The sequence below is a fragment of the Apodemus sylvaticus genome, chromosome 5 (assembly GCF_947179515.1).
Source record: "Apodemus sylvaticus chromosome 5, mApoSyl1.1, whole genome shotgun sequence".
In the NCBI taxonomy this organism is placed as follows: Eukaryota; Metazoa; Chordata; class Mammalia; order Rodentia; family Muridae; genus Apodemus; species Apodemus sylvaticus.
In genome coordinates this window covers 10,963,765-10,990,410 of record NC_067476.1, presented here as the reverse complement: position 1 = coordinate 10,990,410, position 26,646 = coordinate 10,963,765, and the positions used below count along the sequence as shown (strand labels likewise).

Here is a 26,646-nt window from a genome sequence, read left to right as displayed (position 1 = left end):
AGCCTAGTTGTCTACAGAGTAAATTCCAGGCCAGCTAGGACTACACAGTGAGACCATGTCTGGAAAAAGAAAGTAAATAATTGCTTTTATGAGTACATGTTGACTTCAGTGTCTCCTATAGTTATAATTAATGTTTCCAAGCCTGAATTCTAAAGCTCCAAGGCCCATGTTAGTAACATGCAAGTGTATCAAGGAAATTTCAACATACCTGAGAAGAACCTGACTTTGGCACTGGAGGGTTTACCCTGGGTGATTTCTGCGCCGTGGAGGCCGCTGAACTTGGTGCAGTCTGAGTGGAGCGGCCAGCTAGAGTAAAGGAGCAGTGACGTCAGTTAGTTACAGCAGACACCGGTTCCTGTTGCTTTCATCACCACAAACTTCTTTCCCCAAATCTAAGAGAGTTATGCATTGTCCCTGGCTCCACTTTTACTGTCTGTATTAAAGAAGGATGACCAAATGGGCCTGGTGCAGCAGCACGCCTACCAGGTCAAGGTCTCTTTAGGCTGCTTCCTGCACCTCCAATGTGAGGGGATCAGACAACTCTGATTTCCCCAACTGATCGCACTCACCTTCACGAACATATACACATAGGAAAAGAAAGACAGCAAAAGCCCTCATAAGCCTGAACTCTAAACAGTCCCACAGCCAGACTGAACAAAGGGTGCTTGGTGAAGAACATCCCCTATGTGGTGTGACTGCCCCAAATCTTTAACCTGAATCCTATCGTGTAAAAACAATCCAATCCTAACAGGGATGGTCCCAAAACCACTGTGCTGGTGGTTTTCTTGTCTACACTAATGAGATGAGATGAACAGAAAAAGGGAGAAAAAAAAACCAGCAGTGAGACTACTGGGGAATATGACATGGCTTTTAGACTTAACTGTTGACTCTTGAGTGTAATGGCCTTGGCTTTTAGGAGATGGGCACCCATGTATCTAGAGGTCAAGTGTTTACACACTTGTAATATGTATGTCTACAACTAAGTCTAAAATATTTTCAAATTTTTACATTAAAAAAAGGAAAGGGATAAGGAACTATTAAGTTTATATCTACTTACATCCTAATGGACACATTGAGCCTTGGTGACGAGCACAGTATTTATACTTTTACAACCAGGTTGGACATGTGACAGGAAGGGAAAGGAGGGGTGGTGTCTCAGGACCCTTGGATCCGGTCTGTAACTATTCCTATTTCACCCCATGTTCAGGGTGGCTAATGGGAAAATGTCAGCCGGAGTGTGGGCAGCAGTAAGCCCAGGGCTCCCCAGGGCTCCCCAGGGCTGCTCCTGTCCTCCACGATGAAGGGCAGCTCTGTAACCGGCTGTGTGTGAGGACGAGCACCTAGGTACAAGGAACTTTCTTTGAATTTCCATGAGCTCTAAGGAAAGGCTAACAGATCTGAAACCACTATGACTCTCCAAGGCAGAGCAGCACAAAACCATAGCACATTAAAACATTCAAGCACACAAACACATATACAAACACACTCCCCCTCCCACAAAAAACAAACAAACAAACAAACAAAAAATACAAAACCCTCAGCCAGGTGGTGGCAGCAGCTGTGCACACCATTTATCCACTCGAGGCAGAGGCAGGCAGATCTTTGAGTTTGAGGCCAGCCTGGTCTACAGAGTAAGTTCCAGGATAGCCAGGGCTACACAGAGAAACCCTGTCTCATAAAACAAAAACAAACAAAAATCCTCCCCTTACTACATTAGCAAGGGCTCTTAACCTGTTGAACCCACCCATCCAAAAGGGCGTGTGTGCTGAGGACAGAAGATGCTGGCTTCGGAGACTACCTGACGGAGAGGGAGAGACTGCAGACTTCAAAGGCAAGGAGCTGGATGACGCTGGGAGAGGCGTGGGATGGCTGAGTGGTCCAGAAGCCGCTGGCTTCGGGGAGGAGGAGAATGGCAACACGGAGGGGCTGCCCGTGGAGCTATGAGCAGGTGCAGAGGCCACAGCGGTGAACCTGAAAGTGAAAATGCACTTCTGTCACAACCATCTGCTAGAAGGTTCTTTCCCACTGGTCATGAGCAGTGACAGCCAAGAAAAACTGACTGGCCATCTCTGCTTTCAGAACAGTGCATGTGCTGCTTACTCAGGAGGGCACAGTTACCACCTACTCACCAACTACAGCACAGCTGAAGCACTTAGTACATGAGGCATCTATTTTCTACCCCGTCGCGCGCGCGCGCAGTGTGTGTGTGTGTGTGTGTGTGTGTGTGTGTGTGTGTGTTTGTGTGTTTTAAGGGGGTGGTGCAGAAACGCATGAGAATGTGTTTTAAGGATGATCATTTCTGGGCTGTGAGAACAGCAGGGAAGCAAGTGAGTTGCTGCCTCTGGGATTCCATGGCCTAGAAAGAATGTTAACTTCATCAATGCAAGGTCTGCAGACAAGCTCAGTTAAAGACTGAGCAGCCCAACAAGGAGGAATACCAAGAAGTGGCTAGTGTGAAGTAGCCACGTGTTGATTCCATCTGGGCAATGATTGTCCCTGCAGGTGGACATCCTGGCCATGAGGCAAGCAGAACCCGAAAATGATGGCCCTGACACTCACTGCAACTGGAAAAGGCTGTGCAATACAGGGGACATCCCCCTGCTCATTTAGTGAGGAGAACAGAAGAAAAGATCAAGAGGTAAATAAGTAAGGGCTGGGTCGGGTGATTGGAACTAGACCTGAGGAACCAGACACCACGCTAAAAGGTTACAATTGTAAAGAAATGCAACAGGAAACCTTTGGGGACCAACAAGCAGGAGTCACCTCATGTATCCCTAACTGTTCAAGTCACCTTGGTGGCTGCACAGAAAACAGTTGAGAGTCAAGAGTAGCTATGAGGAGGAAAAAAACTATAAAAGACCCATTTCCTTCCCAGGCTGCACGCTCTGGGCTGCTTCCTTTCGTAAAGTAAGTAACACCTGCTATCTCTATAGGTGGAGAAAGTGAGAAAACTACTTAGTGTAAACTGCTAACAGTCAGAGTCACCCTGGAGTCCACATGCAGAGCAGACGCAAGCCTTCCCACTGGCTCAGTTCCCACTGCTAAGTGCTACTTCAGAAAGACTCTGTTCAGCGCTGCCCTGAGGGACTACTAGCTCAGGACCACCATGCACTATCCGACCCAGTCTAGCGAGCAGCCAGCCTTTCAAGGTGACTTACTTCTCACTGAGGTTGACTTTCACCGAAGAGGCCGAGGGTGGGAAGGAAGGCTTCATCCCTGTGTTTGGGGTACTGGACATGGGTGTGCTTTCCAAGGTGGGCTTAAAACCTGATGATCCGAAAGCGAAGGGAGCAGCAGATGCGGCCACAGGAGCCACTGTAGGGGTCGGGGCCAGAGAGCCTTTGGGAGGAGCAGCAAAAGAGAAGGTGGAAGTGCCAGAGCCCGGCGCTGCTCTGGAGCTGTCAGAGCCAGTGGGGTACGGCGGGGGCTCGCCAGTGACAGAAGCAGAGGACTTGAAGGATGAAGGGCCAAAGGAGAACACAGAAGGGCCTCCGGTGGCAGAGGGCAAAGGGAAGGTGGCAGTGGGAGCAGCGGACACAGGTGGAAGAGGCGAAGAGGCTGTGGCTGGGGCGTCCAGGTTTTGTGGAGCTTGAGGGGAAGGTGGCGTACTAGGAAAATTTCCTGTAACGAGAACCAAGCAAAAACAAAAAGACAAATTTAACTGTAACCCTGGGGCTCCACATGACAGAAGGTAAGGGAGGGCGGGAGGGCAGAGAGCCTGGAAATGGTGCCTGTTAAGAAAACAAAGAGTGGTGTACTGACTGGCTTTGTGTGTCAACTTGACACAGGTTGGAGTTATCACAGAGAAAGGAGCTTCAGGTGAGGAAGTGCCAGCTGTGGGGCATTTTCTCAATGTATTCAAGGGGGGAGGGCCCCTTGTGGGTGGTGCCATCCCTGGGCTGTCGGTCTTGGGTTCTATAAGCAAGCAGGCTGAGCAAGCCAGGGGAAGCAAGCCACTAAGCAGCACTCCTCCATGGCCTCTGCATCAGCTCCTGCTTCCTGACCTGCTTGAGTTCCTGTCCTGACTTCCTTCGGTGATGAACAGCAGTGTGGAAGTGTAAGCTGAATAAACCCTTTCCTCCCCAGCTTGCTTCTTGGTCCTGATGTTGTGCAGGAACAGAAACCTGACTAAGACAAGTGGGCAGAGTTGGTCTTTCCATGGCAGGGATTCCCCAGGATATCACACGTAAAACTCTCAGGACAGAGGGAAAGAAGGGCACCAGGCTAACAGGACGTTGTGGATAGAAAGCGCAATGAGTTTACATATTGCGAACTCTGAAGAGTGAGGCCTCAACCTCATTCTGCGGTACTTCACTAACCAGGAAATAACCCCTGTGCAGGGCTCTGCCTCAAAACACTACTTAAAAGCAATTCCAAAAAAATTAAAGATAGGATCCTACAAATAAAAGCCTTCCGTTCAGCTCTCTGGAAGAGTTGAGTCTGAGAGTCGAACCACATCATCAATTTAGAAATGCTGAAAATAATGAAGTCAGACAAGTCGTCCTAAAATACTTAGACGTGGTCAAATAACAGGCGAAGGGTCTAGGTGCTGACTAACGTAGCCAGTCACACTTAAAAGTCAAGGCTAACAAACTTAAGCGGAGGGCCTAATTCACAGGAAAAAAAATCCAATCTCTTTTATCAAAGACACATGTAAACTTAGCCAAGAATGATAGCATATGCCTTATGTTACAATACTCCTAGCAGAGGCAGGCAAATCTCTTGAATTAAAGCCATCCTGGTCTACACACAGAGATTACAGGCCAGGCAAAACTACACTGTGAGAGACTTCTTCAAAAAAACAGAAACAAACGTCAGGCAGTGTTGGCACGTGTCTTTAGTCCCAACACTCCAGAGGCAGAGGCAGGCAGATCTCTGTGAGTTCAAGACCAGTCTGGTCTACAAAGGGAGTTGTAGGACAGCAAAAGCTACAGAGAGAAACCATGTTTTTAAAAAAAAAAAAAGTCAGTTATGGTAAACCAGTCAATTATGGTAAACCATGAAAATTAGCTAAGGACTTAAAGTTTACAGCTTAAATTCAAAATCAACATGTGGCCAACAGTGACCAACTTTGCTCCCGTCGCTCAGAAGGCAGACAGACTGATGTCCCTGAGTTCCAGGCCAGCCAGGACCACAAAGTAGGATCCCATCACAAACAAAAAAATAGTATCAAAACATATAAATAACTAAAATCAACATTGCAATGATGCCCACATTTTGATTTTAAGTATAAAGATGTTCATGCAGAAACACGGGAAAACAGATCCCCCAAAAAGGTAGGGTTAGAGTTTGTTCTACTTTTCCAACTTTCTATAAAGTAAATATCAATTTAACTACATAAATAAACACTTTAAAAAATAAGTGCACTTCCGATTTCTATGAGTTGGCCTTGGCTATTAGGCTAAGATGGCAGTTGGTTTTCATGAGATGGAGACCTTGTCTTCAAGAGCATGGAGAGGACACAAGAGTGAAATCCCCACCTCTGACATTCTGTCGCTCTACAAGAATACCTAACGCTATTCTAGGTTACTCAGCTACTCCCTCTCACAATAGCTACAGAACTAACAAGAGACAAAGTCTTCAAAGAAACATGCAGACAAAGCTGGGCGGTGGTGGCGCACGCCTTTAATCCCAGCACTTGGGAGGCAGAGGCAGGCAGATTTCTGAGGCAGCCAGGTGTACAGAGTGAGTTCCAGGACAGCCAGGGCTACACAGAGAAACCCCATCTGGGGGGTGGGGGGGAGAAAAGAAAAGAAACATGCAGATATAAACCACTACCACACCCATTAGGATTAGACCAGCATGAAAAATTGAGGCCACATCCTAAAGTTGTAGCCACTCCTCCCAGGACGATTAGAACGGAGTATTTGTAGACCTTCACCCTGCTACTACTGGCCAATCAATTAGTGTCGGAACCACTAATGTCTTCTTCCAAAGTGCTGACCTCACCTTAGCCATCAGAGCAGGTCCCAGGACAGACTATCTCACACTGTCAGAACTCCCTTCTCACTGAGCAGGGAGCAGCTGTCACCTGTGCACTAGATGAGAAGGAAGGGGAATGGTCTCTAGAAAACCCTGCCAGCTGCCACGCATGGCTGTGCTCAGGCACTCCATGGAGGGGCCATAGTCCCTCATGCAGAAAGAACAGTACTCAGAAACAACCAGCTCAGGTGTCGGCCTCACGGTGGCCCAGCTCACCACAGACTGAAGCTGGGTGTAGGTGCTCATGAAAAGTGTGAGGGGAGAACGTAATGCCCCCCATCCCCACCAACCAAAAGTATAGCACTGGCAATGTATGCCAGCGTCCATGACCCATGAGTCACTCTGCCTTACAGAACAGCATGAAAACATCAGCATAACCAACCATATCCCACCCTAATGGTCAGCAGTCCTTAGGTGGAACTAGTGACACTGTGGACATTTAGCCACAGAAGAAGAAAACTATCAGTTACATTCTCACAGAATCAAGGAAGAGAAAAATAGCAAAATTCCAATACATGGGGGTGGGAGGGGCCTTCTAACAAGTTTGACATTTTCTTCTCAGAAATGATACAATACAGGAAAGAAAGAAAATAAAACAGACAATACAGATTAGCCTCTCTATATGTGCACAAAGATTCCATCCCAAAATACTATGTTATTTCTTGATGGTCTATGAAAACTGTGCAGGGATAATTCAGAGACAGGGCTGGGACTGCCTGGGGACACTGCAGGAATAGTGCCATGACAGTGCGGGGACATTGTGGAGACATTGCTGGGAGAGTGTGTGGACAGTGCCAGCACAGTGCCAGGACAATGTTGGAAAATTGGATCTTAGATTTTCTAATTTTTCTGTAGTACAGATATTACCTGACAATATTCTAAAAGAGGAAGGGGAAAGACAAATCAAAAGATAATGAAATAAATAGAAATGAGACACTAAAGTCTCTAAATTCCTCTTATCCAGAAGGAGTCCCTAGAGTTTAACAGCCCCTTCCAGTGTTCCTGTGTAGATGTTTTATGAGGAAGCACAGCACAGCATAACACAGTGGCCCTGCACGACACATCTGTCTACTTCCTTGCTCAGTAACCAGTTCAGTACCATTTTAAACTGTCCGCACAATCATCTGCCTGACTGGCCCCCACGATGAAACAGTTCTTTTCACAGGTCACACAGCAGGCTGGCCTTCCTTTCTCTGTCAAGTGCAGTAAGGACTGGAGAACGGGCTGGGGACGCAGGGAGGCAAAGATGTGCATGCACACATTGTTCCAGGACAGGATAGGCCAAGACCTTCCTGTGGTAACCTGATTGTGGCAAGTGACTACATGCATCTGTAAGTCACCTTCCCCTCTGGAGATGCCCGCTCATGGCCTGCCAAAGCAGCCAGGGGCACACACCTGAGGACTTAGGCGGCCGCTCTCCTTCTGCTGGGATCAGCTCCAAGGTCTTCATTAGCGGCCTAACCCCAGGATTTTGGTTGATCATATAAAATGGACAAAGCACACCATCTGTTGAAAGTAACAGGAGAACCGGAGCAGGAGGAAGAGTCTTTTCTTCGTCTGTAAAAAAAAGAACAGAGCTGAGAAAGGAGCCACCTCGGTTTCCCAGCCCGGCCTGAGGGACAGGCTGCCTGGCAGGAGCGGTACTAGCGTGCTCCTCTCACCAGCAGCTCACTCAGATGTGACCATGCAGCAGCTGCATCAAGGGCTCCTGTCACTATCAGATCACCACACCCTGCTGGGTGCTGGGACATTCGAGCAGCCCTGCACTCTCCCAAGCTCTTCCATTCGGGAGGCAGGCTCAGCACTGCCCTGACAAGCTAGCAGTCTCTAGGCAATGCTGGGTTTGGTATAGAAATGACAAGATGGCTCTTCAACACACACAGCGAGTAAAGCTACTTTATACTCATTCCTAGTTGAATCATTAGTACACAAGAGGAAAAGAATATAAGCTCATCAGACCAAACGTGCCTAGGAAAGCAGGGAAGGGACAAGGGCCACGGTGCCTGAGCAGGACAGCTCTGCAGAGTGAAGGGACAAGGGCCACGGTGTCTGAGCAGGACAGCTTGCAGAGTGAAGGGACAAGGGCCACGGTGCCTGAGCAGGACAGCTCTGCAGAGTGAGGCTCAAGCAGGCAGTTATTCCTCAGCTGCCTCACGAGATCTGTCACTGTGGTCACACTGCTGACCTCCACCGGGGAAAGGCATCCTCAGAGAACATGCGCAGGTCCCATGTGCAACCAGGAGCTTAGAACACCACTCCCTTACCCTTCCCTCAACCCAGGGTGGTACCCTGCCAGCTGACAGTGACACTTGTGAGGTCACTAGGGAAGCGAATGGGCAGAAACTATGCCACGAAATTCAGCTGCCCCATCCTCAGTCAGTGCAGACACATGAGCCGGGGCTGGCTGCGGTGTCAGCGGTGAGTCCCTGTCTTTGCAATGTCATGCCACATCACCCACCACTCTGCAGGTAGAAATGTACGAATGGCTTCTAAGTATCAACCGTTAGAGCACAGCTATTTCTACAGCATACACTAGGCAACACTCACTGATGGTGACTTCTACTTCATTGGTATAATCTATGGCAACACCCATGGGCAAGGAGTCATCACTCTTGTCTGTCACAGGCAGTTCAGCTCGACTAGAGTCCTCCAGTAGCCAAGATTCCCAATTAGTCTGGGGAGAGACAGGTCAGAAAGATGCGTGGCTTAGTGTTTTGCACTGCTTCTTCTCAGCACCATTCAATCGATCACCAAAGAACACACGGTGCGCTTCAGCTTCCTGTGCTGCTGCGGAGGCTCTCACACCTGCAACGACATCTAAAAGCCGCAAGTGCCCCCGCCTGGGAGTGGGTAAGTGAGCCTACTTCCCCAGCACCTGGCGTGCCCACCCCTACCTTGGAGGTGCCTCCCGTAACCTGGCAGTTCCTAAGGACAATGAGGTCCTACAGCCACCCTCTGCAGGTGCCTGTGTCTCTCTACCTGCTGGGACAGAAGGCAAGCTTAGGTCGTTTCTTCCTTATCTCCCTCCGGCTGGCCCTGCTGCTCACACTCTATAAGAAGCTGCTACATCTGTCAAGTACCTCCCTTCTTTTTTTTTTTTTTTTTTTGTTTTTTTTTGAGACAGGGTTTCTCTGTGTAGCGCTGGTTGTCCTGGAACTCACTCTGTAGACCAGGCTGGCCTCGAACTCAGAAATCCGCCTGCCTCTGCCTCCCAAGTGCTAGGATTAAATGCCACCACCACTCGGCAAGTAACTTCTTTTTTGCTCCTTGTTTTCGTGGCTGGGCTCCTCCATCCTACAAATGATTCCTGATTCTTAAGACTCATCCTGCCTAGCCTTCTGTCTTGACTCCCTGGAAAGCAGGAGTCAGAAGGGAACAGAAGACACATAATGCTTCAGCTAGAGAGCAGAAGCTGTTGAGCCAGGCGGAGCACATACTAACATATGTGGCTGTGCCAAGTAAGGAAGGTGCAGTTCCAGGGCTGCAAACCAAGCCGACCCCAACTCTTAAATAAATCTACAAACAAAACCAAAGGCTCCGATACCCACTACAGGCCAGCATGCAGACAGTGGCAGTGTGGGACCGCAGCCAGAAAGATAGAGACAACAGCCTGAAAGGCATTATGTCAATGGGACAAGTGTAACAAGAAAAGATACCAGGGTTGGGAGTGTAGCTCAAGGTTGGTAGAGTGCTTGCTATATGTGCACAAAGCTCTGCATTCAATCCACAACCCCGTGTAAAATCATCCATACAGGAGGGGAAGGAAGGAAGGAAGGGAGAAAGCGGTTGCTGTCTTTTAGTCTTTGCACTAAAAGCTCATTGAAAGGAAAGGAACTTGCCCTCATTAGTCTTAGCCAGTTACCTCTCTCAAAAGAGCATCATTCAATAAATAAGAAATAAGGAGTAATTTACCTGATCACTTTGTCGAGCAAGGATGCTAACTTCTGTTGACGCTGCAGAGGCTGCCAGCACTAAATCCCTTGAGAACAAAACCAAGAGGCCATTACATTCACGCTCATCAACACCCTGAACCTGACTGGGGTCGCAGTGCCAGCACAGGGCTGGTGGGAGAATGGAAGGTGCTAGAGGTGGTGTTGAGCTTTTTAGTTGGAAAAAGCCTTAGTAAACTTGCCCACTATTACCCATGCAAAGACTAGAGAGACACACAGGACCAGGGTGGGTCTTGCAACAAGAACCCTGGCCTACAACAGCGAAACCCAGCTCAAAAAGGAAAGGCTTCCATGGCGTTCAAAGGCTGCTCTCAGGTAAACCTTGAATGAGTTCTATAAGTATCAGTCTTCTTAAGCCAGGTGTAACAGCTGATGCCTTGTAATCCCAGCCCTCAGAAGACTAAGGCAAGACTGCTGTGAATTTAAGGATACTCTGAGCTACAAATGACTTTTCAAAACAAACAAGCAAACAAAACCAGTATTTTCATTAGAGTCACTCACTGTGGTGAGAAAATTGGACTTTGTGGTACTGGGTGTGGTGGCAGCCCCATCCCTGGAGGCAGAGGCAGGCACACTTCTATGAGTTCAAGGCCAGCCTAGACTACACAGTGAGTACAGACTAATACATATTGAGTACAAACAAGTGAGGGTTGGATAGCCACCACCCTCACCATTGGACATTACTACCCATCCATTCAGCACACTGGGGGCTTCTCAGCCTGCATTTCCCTCTCTTCCACAACTCCCTACTGAAGTCAGTGACTGAGGTATGTGGCCTGACAGTGACAGGAAGAACGCTGTGCTCACCACTCCTCAATGTAGCTGAGGTAGTAATGATGCTGTCGCTCTGTGCAGCTGCTGTAGCAGGGCTCTGTGAAGTTCACAAACATTTCCGGGTGCTTTTCTTCTTTTTTCTATAAGCGAGAGAGGGAATCATATGTGCAGCTTCTTAGGACTCTATACAGCTCACAGAATCGCTCAAGCTTAACCAGCAACTGGGTGCAAAAAGTCTGTGCACACACAGGGACGAGCAATGCAGTGTACGGGGTGACCTGGGAACAGAAACCCAGCCACCGGCCAACTGAACAGGAACTATATTCTGTCGTGTCCGGCTATAGGACACACAGGGGTGACTCAGTCAGCCTGTTTGTTACGTGGTTCTCTCACCTTTACAACAGACCCACAGACTTCCTCAGAGTCCGTCTGAGTGCTGTGAAGAATCCTTCACTGACCATTCTTGGCCCACCACAGGAAGCATCAGGAGTCAGCCAGTACTTTTGTGAATATTACCCCCGTGGAAAAAGACTTACTGAGATTATAAGAGAAAACATCTTGTAAATGTAATTTTAAATTGAACCTCAGCCGACACCTAAGAGAGTAACTACAACAGCCTGGTATGGTAGCTCATCCTTATAATCCTAGCACCTGGGAGGCTGACGCAGGATTTGTGAAAACTTAAGGCCATCTTGCAATACATAGTGAGTTCCAGTTCAGTATGAGATGACCCTGTCTCAGAAAGAAAAACATCGAGGCACTTCCTCACATACTGGCTTGGTGTAAATGTGGACACCCCACACACTAAAGCCAGAGCTGGGAGCCGGGGGTGGGGGTGGGTGAATCGGAACACGGGGACAACCTTCCTGAGGGACATGCTTTCAATAAAGGCCATCAAAGAAGGAAGGGCACGGCAACTGGGCACAGCAGAACATGCAGAGTCCCAGCAGTTGGGAGGCAGAGGGAAAAGAATTTGAAGTTCATGGCCAAACTGAACCATCTTGAGACAAGATCCTGCCTCAGAAAACCAAGGAAAGACTAAAAACATAATTCAGTGACAGAATCCTTGTTTTTGCATCTATGGCACATCAAAAACAATACAAAAGACCTAGAGATTTCATTTCTCAGCATGTATACTAAAAAATACATATATTCATCACCCAACAGACACAAAAGGCTCTCTTTAGAGAGCACAGGAAGAGCCACATCTCTCTTCTATAGAACAAGCAGCTCTCAAATGTCAGTGGTTTCTAAAGAAGCCAGAAATAGCAAGGGCTCCTTCTGTTTTTGTTTTGTCATAAGTATACTTTACTTATTAGAACTGCACATCACATTAAGTACCAGGATCTGAGCACCAGGTGGAGTGCTCCAACACCATGAGCTGTCTCTAACACCCATGTCGGGATCCTCAGGGAACACAGAGCCAAGGCCGTCTACTACTCCACAGTTGGGTTTCTGTTTGTTTGCTTGCTTGGTTTGGGTTTTTTTTTTCCTCTCTCTCTTTCTCTTAATTTTCTTTTTTGTTATAAACACCACTACAAATTTTAAAAAGCTGTTAAGCTGGGCATTGGTGGTGCATGCTTTAATGCCAGCACTTGGGAGGCATAGGCCAGCGGATTTCTGAGATCGAGGCCAACCTGGTCTACAGAGCGAGTTCCAGAACAGCCAGGGGTGCACGGAGAAATGCTGTTTAAACAAAGAATTATAAAGTATCATAGTTGTTGTTTTTCTGAATGTGCTCAACAGGCTCCAAGATAAGCTTCTCCTCTGGAGATTCAAATTCTGAGGCACCTTCTAGCAGAGGGTGACCAGGACCTTTCCACAGGAGGAGGAGCGTCCAGATGCCCTGCAGAACCCAGAGGTGCTTGCTGAAGCAAGAGAGGAGGGGACAGGGCAGAGTCAGTGACGATGGCTGCACTCTAGGTCTGGATGGCTCCATGTGCAAGTTGCATCTCGGCTGCAATGCCCATTTGTGCTCCAGCTGTGGGGTTGCTCATGGGCGCCAGCTGGATGTACTACACTTGAATGTCACTGCCCTGCAGCCGTGACCTGTCTATTCCTGTAGCAGCAGGGTCTGAAGAGGCCATGGCTATGAGCTGAGCACCCTGTGGGATCTGGATCATCTCATTTCTAGCAAGCCAGGCAGATCAAGTGTGTCTCTTTCCAGAGGCCAAAGCTGAGAGCCGTTAGCCCGGGCTACTGAGGCACCACTGACAGGAATGGGATTCTGGCACAGTCCCCACAACTAACCATCCTGCCCAACGTGATGAACTGTAGTTTGCCCTCACTGTTATGATCTGTACCTGCTCCCTTAAGGCACCAGGCAATGTGGTGACCTGTGGGATTATTTGCACCTGACCATACAATCTGGTGGATCTGCACTTACTGTGCATTAGCAAACATGTAGTGCTGGGCCTGTAGCTATAACTGCAGCTAACTGTGGTAGCTCACTGGTGGGTAGAGGGGTTCCCATCATGGTCTCTGAGGTACTAAGAGAATGAGGATGATGTTTTCCAAGAGAAGCTCTTAACCACCAAGCTCTGGCCTCGCTACTTCCACTGCCAGGCTGTATGGTACTTGGAGTCAATGTTCTAATTGATCTGATACAAGTTCCATTCCATGATTCCAAATTTATAGAAGAGGCCACAACGGATGCCACAGATAGTGAGGGGGTCCAGCTGCGTCTCCCCACGCTTGCCCTGGCCTCACGGTGGAACAGGTAGTCCAGCAGTATCAGCGCCATGTTCTTGGCTGTGCAAGTTCGTGCTGATGTGCAGCATATTGAAGGGGATGACGGCACAGCGGACCTGCACCTCAGGATTATTCTCATCATCCACCAGGTCTCATTAGCATAGTCTTCAGAGTTCAGGGCGGCAAGCTGATATTGCTTCCAATGTTCTGGCTTCCCAGCTGGCCTCAGTTAAATGCGGAGTAACAGTCTCTCTCTCTGACCCGCTCTCTTCATCTTCATCGTAGCTGTCATCCTGACCAGGCACCTTCACCATGATGGAGTTCTACTAACACCCAGGAACAGCATATAGCACTTTGTTGCAGGAGCCAATTGGGGAACCAGCCATCATGGGGACCTGGATGGGACTGTGCTGTTTGTTGGTGACCAGGTCTAGATTCTCTGCTAGAGGTTTGCAAATAGCCTTGAAAGCTGACAATTTGGCCTTAATACTCTCCAACCACAAACCTATCATCTGGTTAACAGAGTACAGGAAAGACTTTATAAGGGAATCCTGGCAACTGAACCTGAGTTGCTTCAAAGCAGGCTCACCATTATCTGTCACGTGATTCTCCAACTGGGTGGTCAGGACTCAGGTCTAGCACTACAATCTGAAGCACAATCTGCCAGGTCCTGTCTACCAGAGCATGACAAAGGGGCACACTGACAAGCAGAGTGCAGAGGTCACGAGTACGGGTTCCTGTAACTGTGTGGGCTGCAGAATTTTCTTAATGTTTGGGGGGGAGGGGTGATAATAGCATCCGTCCTCGAGGAAAGCAGCAGCTCTTACTCCTGTTTTATTTTAATGTTTCCTGACCTAGCACTTAGAGGCAGAGGCAGTAAGAGTTAAGACTTTAAGGACCAATTGGACTATACATACAGTAAGGCTGTCTCCAAGACAAGAAAATGGAAGCAGAGAGTTGGAAATTTATACACTAAAATAGCAAACTGTTTCTGAATGGCAGAACTAATAGTCTTTCTTGCTTGCTGGGAGGCAGAGGCAGGCAGATCTCTGTGAGTTTGAGGACAGCATGTTCTATGGGGTGAGTTCCAGGACAGCCAGGGCTACACAGGGAAACTTTTGAAATCCTCTCAGCCCCAAAAAAGAGATGGCCTTAGGGGTTGTCTTCTTCTACAATAAACATTTCTAAGTAATTTTATGGGTTTTGAAGCTGGCACCGACGCTCACTTGTAATCCCTCCCTCTCAGGAGCTGAGGCAGTAAGACAGTGGGCATTTGCGGCTAGCCAGACTTCAGCCTGGCTGGTTAAGACCTGAGCTGAGGCAAAGCAGCGCAGCTAACTGCACCAGGAAGGTGCAAGCTCAGCAGCCTCTGCTTTCGATGCCCCTCAGCTCAGCAATGCTTTGTAGCTCATGGTGTTCTTCACGCAGGGCCTCCATTTAGTTCTCCGCTTGGCGGAAGTCTTCAGGAAAGCCTTCACTGACCCTGTCTGCAATGGCTGCCCTAGTCATCGCCTGCCCTGTCCACTTTTTTCTCTCTACCCCCATCCCCCATCACTTCTGACTACAACCCCATGTGTCAGCACCTGGGATCCTGAAAAGCCAGGACTGTGACCTGGTCACCTCTTATGCTCAGCTTTAAAGCAGTGCCCCGCCCCACAACCCGCATCTCTTAAATATTTGATAAATGGAGAGATGGCTCAGCAGTTAAGAGCACCAACTGCTCTTCCAAAGGTCCTGAGTTCAATTCCCGGCAACCACATGGTGGCTCAAAACCATCTATAATGGGATCTGATGCCCTCTTCTGGTGTATCTGAAGACAGCTACGATGTACTCATATAAAAAAAAATATTTTAAAAATAAGACAGGGGCTGGAAAGGCAGCTCAGTACTTTAGAGCACTTACTGCACTAAACCCAAGAGGGCTTGGGTTACGTTCCTAGCACTGATATGGAGTGTGGCTTACAGTCACACTCCAGTTTCAGAGCATCTCATGCCAATTTCTGACCTCTGTGGGCACCGAGGGCACACAAAATACACTTACAATACATTTGGGCAAACACTCATTCACATAAAATAAATAATTTTTAAAAATCAAGATATTTCCTTGCTTAAGTAAACACATTTTATCCATTTTCTAACTTCATAATCCCATCATTCTATGGTGGTTTGAATGAGTAGCCCCAATGGGTTCAAATGCTTAAAAGCTTGGTTGGTCAGTTAATGGGAAGGACTGGGAAGGATTAAGAGGTATGGCTTTGTTAGAAGTGTACCACTGGGTGGGGGGTTGTAAAATTTCAAAAACCCACACCAGGCCAAGTGTCTCTTTCACTGTCTACTGCTCCAATCAGGATGTGAAGGTCTCAGTTCTGGCTCCAGTGCCATACCCGTCCGCTGTGATGATCATGGACTAATCCTATAAAACTGTAAGCAAGCCCCCAAATAAATGCTTTATAAATGGGCCCCAGAATTTAGGTCCCAGGATCATGGTGTGACATTGAAACCTTACCTGAGTCTACCATCACAGCTACCAAGGAAAGGAGTTTAGTTCTAAGTCAGCATTACCACAAGACTTCTGTGAGTCTCAGAACACAAAGATGCTCTTCCACATGCTTACCGGGAGTAGAGCCATCACCACATCTGGACAGGTCTCCAAGGTCCCATCCGCAGCAGCATAGACTATCGTGAAGACATAGGTACCAATCCACAGCACATCCAGAACTGAAAGACACAGAGCCCTAATTCCTAAGTAACCAATGTCAGCAAGAAAGATGCAGCAAAAAGAGCATTCATAGCCGGGCAGTGATGGCGCATGCCTGTAATCCCAGCACTTGGGAGGCAGAGGCAGGCGGATTTCTGAGTTCGAGGCCAGCTGGTCTACAGAGTGAGTTCCAGGACAGCCAGGGCTACACAGAGAAACCCTGTCTCGAAAAACCAAAAAAAAAAAAAAAAAAAAAGAGCATTCATTTGGAAGAGTCACCATGTGCTACAAGAGTTACCTAGGGAAAAGAAAAAGAGAAACGAAAAACCAAAAAAACAAAACTGAGCACTGCAGCTTTACCAAAGGTCTGCATGTGATGAATGACAATAATTCACAGACACAAGACTTCAATTGGCCGAGTTTCTTAAAAGTAGTGGGTTTTCTTCAGGAGTGTGATGGTTTGATATGCTCATCCCAGTGAGTGGCACTATTAGAAGATGTGGCCTTGTTGGAGGAAGTGTGTCACTCTGGGGTTGGGCTTGGAGATCCTCCTCCTAGATGCCTGAGGATGCCCAGTTTGTCCCTGGCCTCCTTTGGATGAAGATGTGGAACCCTCAGCCTCTCCTGCACGGTGCCTGCCTGGATGCTGCCATGCTGCTGCTTTGAAGACAATGGACTGAACCTCTGAACCTGTAAGCCAGCCCCGATTAAATGTTTTCTTTTATAAAACTTGCATTGGTCATGGCGTCTGTTCACAGCAATAAAACGCTAACTAAGACAAGGATTATTATTAGGGAAATGAGGAGATAGTCTTGTAAAAATGTAAAATCCATTTCAAGCTAAATAACTAAATAACTCACGACATTAATGTGAGACTGGCTCCCACACTCTCCTGACTGTAGGGACAGAGGATCTCACGTGGTTAGAATGGCTGCAGTAGAGGCCAGAGAATAAGCAAAGCAGTTGTTACCTCTCACAGGATGATCTGACTCATAAAACGGAGGACATGGAATCACCTTTTTTTCCTGCAAAGTCTGAAAGAGAGTTGAAAGATGTCAAATGAAGTAATAATGCTTCAGTTAGTGAAACAGCCAAATCCAATCAGATCCCCTAGAAACGGGTGCTCTCTCCTCCCGCCTCCACCACAAGCCCCCAGAGAGAACACCATCATTTCCTAGCAGCCTACCCCAGGAAAGTCCAACACGAACACATTCAGCTGCAGCTGATGAGAAGGCTCAGGGCAGCAGCACTCACAGTGCCACAGCTACTAGTGCTGAGGCATGACCATCAGTAAGAGCATCAGGCCTTTCTACACAGTAGGCTACTATGGAGCCACTGAAGAGAGAGTCGCTTCTCACAGAGCTGGAAAAATGATCTCAGTCTACTAAGTTGTTAAAAATAAAAAGGCAGGGCCAGACATGGTGACCCATATCTTTAATTCTAGCGCAACCCTGGAGATAGAGGAAGGCAGAGTTCTGTGAGTTGAAGGCCAGCCTAGTCTACATAGCAAGTTCCAGGACAGACAAAATTAAATAGAGGCCTTGTCTCAAAACAAACAAACAAGCAAGCAAGCAAATAAGGGAAAAGCAAAACAATATAAGTCAATAAACTGCATTATCGTTTTAGAGGTTAATACCTCCCAAAGAGTATGTATGCACTCAACTTCACATAACAATGTTCAACAACAACAAGCAAAAATGGTTGCTAGGGGGGCTGGAGAGATGGCTCAGCAGTTAAGAGGACTGACTGCTCTTCCAAAGATCCTGAGTTCAATTCCCAGCACCCACATGGTGGCTCACAACCATCCATGAAATCTGATGCGCTTTTCTGGGGTGTCTGAAGACAGCTACAGTGTACTTACATATAATAAATAAATAAATCTTTAAAAAAAAAAAGTGGTTGCCTGTACTGCCAGTTGCTAAAAAGTCTCAGTGTGTTAAGAGTTCTTGCTGCTCTTGCAAAGGACCTGAGTTTGATTCCCCAAACCCATATGGTGGCTCCCACCCATTCCATAAGTTCCAGATCTGATGCTGTCTTCCAACTTCCAAAGGTACAATGCATGCATGTGGTTCACATACATACATGCACACAAAACACTCAGGACCATAAAATATATGTGTGTGTGTGTGTGGGGGGGGGGGGGGGTGTTCCTCCTGGGCAGGTGGTGCACATCTTTAATCCCAGCAACCCAGAGGCAGGCAGACCTTTATGAGTTCAAGCCTACTCTGTCCACACAATGACACCCTGTCTCAACAAAACAAAACAGACTCATAAGGAGAGCAGAGAATGCACTAGCAAGAGCATCTGTTTTGTTTGTTGCTCACACTGAAAAACTAAACATTTAAGACAGCTGAAAATTAAAAACTGTCCGTAACTTCATTAACTCCTTTCTTTATTAAGCTGCTTGATAGAACTGATCCCCTATGCAGGTTGCTAAACAGACTTCTTCAGACATGGAAGATTTCCAACAAAGCCAAGTAACAAAGCACAGCTATGAGTAGAAATACCACCTCCTGCTTTAACATTTCTTGATGTTAAGAACCCCCACCAAGATTGAGCCGTTGTGAGACACCTTTAATCCCAGCACTCAGAAGGCAGAGGCAGGTGGATCTCTGAGTTCTAGGCCACCCTGGTCTACACAGAGGTAGACAGGGCTACACAGAGATAACCTGTCTTGTAAAGACAGACAGACAGACAGACAGACAGACAGACAGACAGATGGACAACCACAGCACATTCCAGTGGCCTAGCACTTAGGAGGCAAAAGCAGGAGGACTAAGTTTGAAGATGAACTGGACCACATACTGAGATCATTCATATCTCACAAAGATGAAAAGGGGAAGGAAGGGGAGGGACTAGAAATTTTTCTCCCAATATCTTGGTTTCTGAATGGTAGGATAAACTTCTTTCTTTTTAAAGCAAGAAAATAAACTGATTGTTAAGTGAAGGACACAGAGCCTTGTGTAGGGCCACATTTTACTTTAAAAGAAAAACAAAGACATGTCTGCATGAGCATCCTCGAGAGGGAGGGACCGGACTACACAACAGTGGCCTCGCTGGAAGGTCCATCTCTCCACTCACACAGAGACTCAGGCTGATGACTATCAGTGACTTTTTATTTGTAGTGCTAAGGGTTGAGCGCAGGCCTCACACATGCTAGCTAGGTAGTATTCCTAAACACAAACTGCTTATTACTGCCAAAAAGAAAGAAGTCACAAAGATGTCCCCAAACCACCCCCAAGAGTGGTTAGCCAGTTCTCAAGTGCAGAGCGGTGACTCACAGGCAGATGCTGGACTACAGTTCCATTCTGCTTTCCCAAGGCCAGCTGCTTTCCTTTGGGGCTCCAGCATACTGGGAAGAAAGTACTGCCAATTAAAACACCAAAGGAACGAAAGCAAGCCCTAGGACCTAGACAGCTCTAATCTCTACCACGGAAGGCCATCGGTCATCCCCAGGCAGAGGGGACCAAGTTCAACCGTTCTGATAAGACAAGCAAATTAGGACTTTCCGCCCGGCCATTAACTGAGAGCCACGAACGTTTTTTCCAGCAGAATCTTGCAAGACAAGGAGAGTGGAGGTCTTTAAAGGGTCAAGGCATCCCTGTGTCACTTCTATTTGTTACTTCTAGTGCTTTATGTGGAAGGACACAGGACTTTCAGATGGCCACTCTTCTAGACTTAGAAATAATTATTCTCAAAAATCCAGTTTTAAATGAGCTGTGCCAAAATATGTTTTTATCTTAATAGTCCCAACACATTCAAATGAACTTATGCATACTGTTGGGCTTCAAGACCACTAAGTACAGATATAAAGAATAGTCTCAATTTCTACCCACTCCCCGTCCCCAGCACAAAATTAAAAGCCTTCCACTTTACTTGCAGAAATTAATTTTTAATAGCCTGCTATGCCCGTGCTTTATGGTGGGAAGCCTTTATTACCCACCACATGTGACTCCCGTTGAAGGTGGAAGAGTGGCGCACACTTTCACCACATCTGTAACTTGCAAGACAGAAATACTGCCATCAGCCAGACAAACTGCCACCATGGAAGGGATGGTGGGGTTCCACTTCATATCATTCACCATCCCACTGGCATCGTTTGAAAGCTTGTGATAGGTAAATGGGCGTTTCTGTGGTTTAGCCTGTCAAAATAAGAGACAAATGCAAAATAAATTAATAAATTAATAAACACACAGGCATTTAGGATTCAGAGGAAATGACTGAATATGCATTCTTTCTTAAATCCAGCTCTGTATTTCTTCATAACCAAGTCTGCATGGCAATCTATTTATTACAAACAATTCAGTGGAACTTAGAAATGGCCGTTAAGGATTTCACCACAGAGAGACTGCTGGCAGGGATATGCAAATACAAGAGTCGATAAATAGCAGAGAGAACACTAAACTCTCGAATCTGCTTCTTTATAACCTTAGCTAGGCTTTCTGATTTCTTTCTTTGGTTTGTGGTGGAGTGAACTGTATTTGTCTGATTTTTTTTTTCCCGATATATTTTTTATTTACATTTCAAATGATTTCCCCACTCCCAAAGAGTCCCGTAAGCCCCCTTCTCTCCCCCTGTCCTCCCACCCATCCCTTCCCACTTCCCCGTTCTGGTTTTGCTGAATACTGCTTCATTGAGTCTTTCCAGAACAAGGGGCCACTTTTCCTTTCTTCTTGTACCTCATTTGATGTGTGGATTATGTTTTGGGTAATCTAGGTTTCTAGGTTAATATCCACTTATTAGTGAGTGCATACCATGATTCATCTTTTGAGTCTGGGTTACCTCACTTAGTATGATGTTCTCTAGCTCTATTTGTCTGATTTTTTTGAAACAAGAGCTCACTCTTTTCCTGCTTTAATCTAGGACTACCAGTGTGGGCCAGCATGTCTGGCCAGTGTTAACCTCTTTGAAATCTGCCTTTCCATTTGTAAAATGAAGACAACTGTCTCTGCTATCGGAAGCATGGGAAAACAACAGGCCATACAAGCACCTAAGCCCAGCAGACAGCCAGTGTTTTATACTGCTGCTGAGTAACCTGACTGGATCAAAGGACCCAACACCAGGAGATCCTCAACAAGCAGACCCTTGGCCCTCTCCATTAGCCCCGTGGTTTCTCACAAAGCTAATCTCTAAGAGGTCTCGTCATTTGATAGCCTTGTGTGTAAATGAGAAATGTTAACTTGGTACAGGAAGTATTATAATTTACTAAACAGTTCCTGTCTCAACGACTTATGAGTCTACATTTAAGGAGTATTTTTGCAACCTCTATTTTAATCCAGAAAGAGTTCACATGTTAACCTAAGATATATCTTTAAAGTCTCTCCAAAAGAGAGTCTTATATATCCAGAAATGAGCTCAGCCTGGACTAGAGGAATATTGCTGGTTGTCAGATAAAAGCCAGCCTTCCTTGCAAACTTGTAAAACTAGTTCCCACCTCCCGAAAGGAGTCATGTCCCTTACCTCTGACAGGACAGTCTGTCAGCGTCTGAGTGAGCGCTCATGCTGGTGGCCAGGCTCACTCCTTCAGTATCACAAGGGCCTGTCACACACTTCAGAGTCTTCCCCTACTGTAACCCCTCCAGTCATGAGTGTCCCTCCCCCAGCCACTCACCCTCCTCACAGCCTGCTCCTCCTGCCATGCTCCTCGCCCCTGCCTCACTGTTTTCTCTCTTCTCTATCTCTTGCTGTTGTCCCCTCGTCCACAGAGCCCTGGCCATATCCAGTCTGCTGTTCAGTCTACTTCTTTCTCTCTCTGCTCTGGGGCACTTCCTAGTTCCTCTGAGTGTTTGCTTTCTTATATCTATAATAAACACATTCCCCTTTACCATACCATGGTACCAATGTCATCAATTTATACAGCTTCCAAGTTAGAACATCTACGAGGAAATCTTAGCTTCCATGTTGAAAATAGCTTATAGTAGCTTACCTGATTTGAAAATGTGCGAACATCAAAAAAAGCTACAATGGAGCCATATTCACTAGATATCATGCATACAGAGAGTGTGAGGTTATCACAGCTCAGGGCCAGATGATGGACTGGGAATTTCATAGGAACATTCAAGCCTTGGATTGTGTCAACTGTGTAAACAAAAAACACAAAGCAGGAAAAAAAAAACACCATGTAATAGGCACATAGTCATAAACCTGTAATCAAGTCAATATGAACACACATTTTCACCTATATAAACACATACCTATTGGGTATATATAAAAGAACTTATCTTAAGCACTGCCATTTTAAATTCAGACTCCATTTTACCTATGGTGTGAAACAAATTCAAGTTTTCAGGCCCTGGGAAACTGGGGACTTTCTAGAAGCTCACCAACTCCCTTTCTAAGCAATAATAGGTACCCAAAATATAATGCCTATTCCTAACAACAGAAAGAACAGATAGATTTGCTTAGTTGAGTAAAAAGACTTCCATTCAATGTTAGTTGACAACAATGAAACACTTGGAAGTCCCTACTTCCGGAGTCCAGGATGGTGAAAATTGTAACTGTAACTTGTCCCAGGTGCTTATGGTTTTTATGCTTATAAACCCTGTTGATTCAGTCCCTAATCAGGGCAGCAACTCTGCTTATGTGTATTAATATAGAAGATTTTGCTGTCTCATGAGCCCACTGGTGAATCCCCCACTTCCTCCTGATGCACGATGGACCCAGAGCAGCAGTATCAGCAATATCTTGGGTAATTAGTTATAGGAACTAAGCGTTACTCTCCTAGGAGTGGGTAATGCTGCTTTAACTAGCTCAAGACTCTTGCTAGTGCCCTTGCTGAAAATACTTCTGCTACAATGCTGCAAACACACATTTCCCTCTGTGGGTGTTGCTGCCATGCCTTCTCCTAGACAGCTTCTCAGAGCTTCTCAACTGAGCAAGAGAAAACCACGGCACTACAGTAAGGTCTTGTTTCTGCTCGTTTTACAGGAGTGGCTCACAGAAACAACAGCACAGGCAGCTGAAAAGAAAACTCACAATGGCTTTTGGTGTCCTAACCGGAAGCCCCCCACCCCCGCCCCGGTAAGGCCAAATGAAACTACAATTTTGACACTCAGAATTGTGTCTTGATAAGGAAATACATTGATTAGTACACCACTGCAGTCCTGGCTGTGCTGTGCAATATAAATCAAAGACAGCACTTACCAATTTTATTGGGATCATCTCCAGGTTTGTTCTGGATAAGAAGGCTTTTAGTAGGAAAAACATTGAAGCCATTGGTGCCGCCAGCAAAGAGCATACCATACTTATTGGATATGGTAAGCACACTTGAGCGCTCCTTGGGCAACTCTTCAGGAGAGTCGAAGATCCTCACTTTCTTCAGTGCTCTAAACTGAAAGTCCTATTTTGGAATAGGAAACAAGATCAAGGAAGAAATTAAATCATGTCTATTATTATACTCCATAAACACAATTTCAGTATAACGAAAATATACTTATTACCTCGAGGCCAACAATTTTCTGTTTTTAGACTCTGTATTCAGTGGTGCATGGTATAATACTCATTAACATTTGCTAAATGAAATAAATAGAGAGGGCTGGAGAGAGGGCATGGTGGTTAAGAACACTGGTTGGTCTTCCAAAGGATCTGGGGGGCAATTCCCAGAACCCACATGGCAGCTCACAACTGTCTAACTCCAGTTCCTGGGGATCTGACACCCTCAAAAAGTACTAACCTGCAATCACATTGTTAAGCTCTATCTGTGTCCCCCACCACATCCCCTAACTCTCCAGGTTAGGGTTTTAGTGAAAAGAATATGACAGCTCCAAGAGAAACTGTATTTCTATAAAGCCTTATGAGATACTTCATAAAGGGTGTCCAGCATGCCCACACATACTAATTCTTTTGCAGTCCATGTTTAATGCATATTTACTGAAAGATAGACTAAAATACTTTGGTTTTTTTGTTTGTTTGTTTTTTTTGGTTTTTTCGAGACAGGGTTTCTCTGTGTAGCCCTGGCTGTCCTGGAACTCACTCTGTAGACCAGGCTGGCCTCGAACTCAGAAATCTGCCTGGCTCTGTCTCCCAAATGCTGGGATTAAAGGCATGTGCCACCACTGCCTGGCTAACTTGAAATACTCTTAATAATGTATTTATTTTTATTTTTATGAGCATTGGTGTTCTGCCTATATGTGTCTGTGGGAGGATGTCAGATCCCCTGAAATCAGAGCTACAGACAATTGTGTGCTGCCATGTAGGTACTGGGAATTGAATTCAGGACCTCTGGAAGTCCTGAACCATCTCTCCAGCCCCAGTCCTCTTAATCCCAGTTGAAAACGGTGGGCAGAAGTTCACACAACTTTCCCCATGAGGCCACACTAGCCGTTCATAAAGGAACAAATCGTCTATCTTTTTTTGTTATCCTAATAGTCACGACTGGGGCTTGACGACCTTTACGTGGAGGGCCAGAGTGATGATACAACACAAAAGAAACAAAACAAAACAGACAAACCCAAACCTCTCCTTTCTGGTTCTGGCAGCAATTAAAATATTGCTATTTACCCTGTGGTTCTAAGTTCTCTACCCCAACATATCTGAGGGTCATGAAGCATGCCCATTAAGGGGCTCAGCACATGTGCTGACTCAGGAACGAGCCACTGTGTCTAAGCATGAGATGGAGCCCTCTCCCCTATGTGCATTTTAGTGACTCACTGTTGACGCAAATGTCTAACACCTTCCTGCAATTCACTCATTTCCAACTGTCTTCGGTTCTCTGCCTTTCCATTCTGCCAGATCATATAAGCTGACTATTAACACAGTATCCCGAAGTTGTGGCATGGGGGGATCACTTAGGTTCTCTTGCCTTCCCTTTAGTCTTATGACTTCAAGCTGATCTGCAGTGCTGTAGGAACTTGACTTTCGGTTCCTACTAACTAGTGGTTTTGAAAGCAGATGGTGTTTCTCGGCTCCACCTTAGGTAGTCTGGACCACCTTCAAGCAAAGAGAGAGCTAAGAACTGAGCATCTAAGCCAACTGTGGTAACGCACACCAATAATCCAACCCTTGGGTGGTAGAGGCAAAGACATCAGGATTCCAAGACCAGAAGCCACCTTGAGTTACAAGAGACCATGCCTAAAACGTAAGAGAGAGATTTAAGCTTTTTGCTAAGTGACTTTGTACAATTTGCTTTCAGAACTTCAATTTGCTCCTCTTTATAGGCTGGTTGTAAGGGCTGCAACGACGATGGCTAAGGTACCTCCCAATAAACAAGAATCGTTGTTACCCGTAAGGCGACCAGCACATGAGGTAACTTTGAGTTACCTGGCGTAACTCAAAAGGCGTGGACAAAGCCACCCAAGGACAGGTGACCTGCACTTGGAGGGAACTCACGCCCGCGACACGCACAGAGCTGCGGACGCTCCGTGAGGCGTGCGATCTGGAGCCTGCGAACTGGAGGAGCAGCCGGCAGAGGCGGGGCTCCAAGGCAACTCCAGGACTCCCGCAGGCGGGGAGGCCCCGGCCGGTCTCTAACCTTCATCTCCCGCTCAGGGATCATGGCATCCATCTCGTCTCCCATCGTCCCGCCTTCAGGATGTCCAAGTAGTTGCTGCTGCCGCTGCCGCTACCGCCCGCGGCCTTTCAAACACAGCCCAGGCCGCTCAGGCCTCAACTTCCTTCCCTCAGCGCCAGCGGCGCGCGGAAGATGCGCGTTTCCGGCGCGCGTGGCTGACGTCACCCAGGCCGGTTTCAGTGAGCTCCGAGGCAGCGGAGGGCAGCTCGGAAGTCGCGCGCTTGTCAATCCTCAGGGCCCCATTGGCCAGTTCCGGGCAGGTGTGGACATGAGGCGCGGGCCGGCGTCCGCCTTCCTTTGGATGAAGTGCGTACAGGCTAGCCTTTTAATTCTCTTCTTTAGAGAGACGCTCGCTTTGTCATCCGAAGCCTCTTGAGACTTCCCGGTTGCACTTACCTGCAGGGCTCTTAGAAACTTAGACTTAGAGAAGTTAGGAGCTTTCAAACTTTCCAGGAAAGAGCCGGCAGAGAGGTTCGGTTAGCGGGTGGACTGCACTGTGTGCCGGTGCAGAGCTCTTTTAAAAACCGAGAAGAAAAGGGACAAAAGATCGGTTTTGTTTACTGTTTTCGAGGTAGTCGTTTCAGAGCCTAAGCCATATCCACTTCACATCTCAGCTCTTGGGGATTACAGGCCAGAGGATCAGAAATTCAAGGTCTTCCTAGGCTCCATAGCAATCTCCAAATAGCCTGAGTTACATGGGACCCTGAAACCCTGTCTGAAAAAAATACAGAATTCCACACAAAGCAGTTAAATTATCCAATAGCTTTCAGCCAGGAAGGGTTAAGATTCAGATCTGTGTATACTGACTGATGTTGAAATTTCTGGAATAAAAGTAGAGCTTCCTATCTTGGAGCTGATGGGTCAGCTCCTGAGGACACATCCTGTCAGGTGCAGTCTCTCAACAAGTTACGTATGTGCAAGCCTCTATTCATTGTTGAATAATGATAACAGTAGACCTGGGTCTTGGCCTTAATGAGATGTAGTCAACTCTCTGTCTGGGACATGGGAGACCCAGGACACATTCATTCAATTGGGACCTGTTGT

At 46.8% G+C, this 26,646-nt stretch overlaps 1 protein-coding gene, 1 long non-coding RNA gene and 1 pseudogene across 4 annotated transcripts in view; 1 reads left to right on the top strand and 2 right to left on the bottom strand.

Annotated features, from left to right (window-relative positions):
- The window catches only part of Nup214 (nucleoporin 214), an 82,032-nt gene extending 56,291 nt beyond the window's left edge, over window positions 1-25,741 (bottom strand). For 2 of the 3 annotated variants that reach the window (XM_052182142.1, XM_052182143.1), the window contains exons 1-14: window positions 25,564-25,741; window positions 23,238-23,433; window positions 22,021-22,172; window positions 20,038-20,236; window positions 19,376-19,446; window positions 17,065-17,128; window positions 16,011-16,114; window positions 10,740-10,846; window positions 9,895-9,961; window positions 8,530-8,656; window positions 7,378-7,539; window positions 3,159-3,621; window positions 1,799-1,971; window positions 209-306 (exon numbers count right to left, since the gene is read on the bottom strand). In XM_052182142.1, coding sequence (XP_052038102.1) covers window positions 209-306; window positions 1,799-1,971; window positions 3,159-3,621; window positions 7,378-7,539; window positions 8,530-8,656; window positions 9,895-9,961; window positions 10,740-10,846; window positions 16,011-16,114; window positions 17,065-17,128; window positions 19,376-19,446; window positions 20,038-20,236; window positions 22,021-22,172; window positions 23,238-23,433; window positions 25,564-25,608 — 2,028 coding nt within the window. In that variant the 5' untranslated portion in view covers window positions 25,609-25,741. The other variant, XM_052182144.1, reaches the window with a different exon arrangement.
- Window positions 12,533-14,203, bottom strand: LOC127685215 (protein BANP-like; annotated as a pseudogene).
- On the top strand, window positions 24,922-26,479 carry LOC127685217 (uncharacterized). The gene is made up of 2 exons (XR_007977808.1): window positions 24,922-25,170; window positions 25,250-26,479. It is a non-coding gene; the product is annotated as an uncharacterized LOC127685217 (long non-coding RNA).
- Window positions 26,480-26,646: the final 167 nt, after the last annotated feature.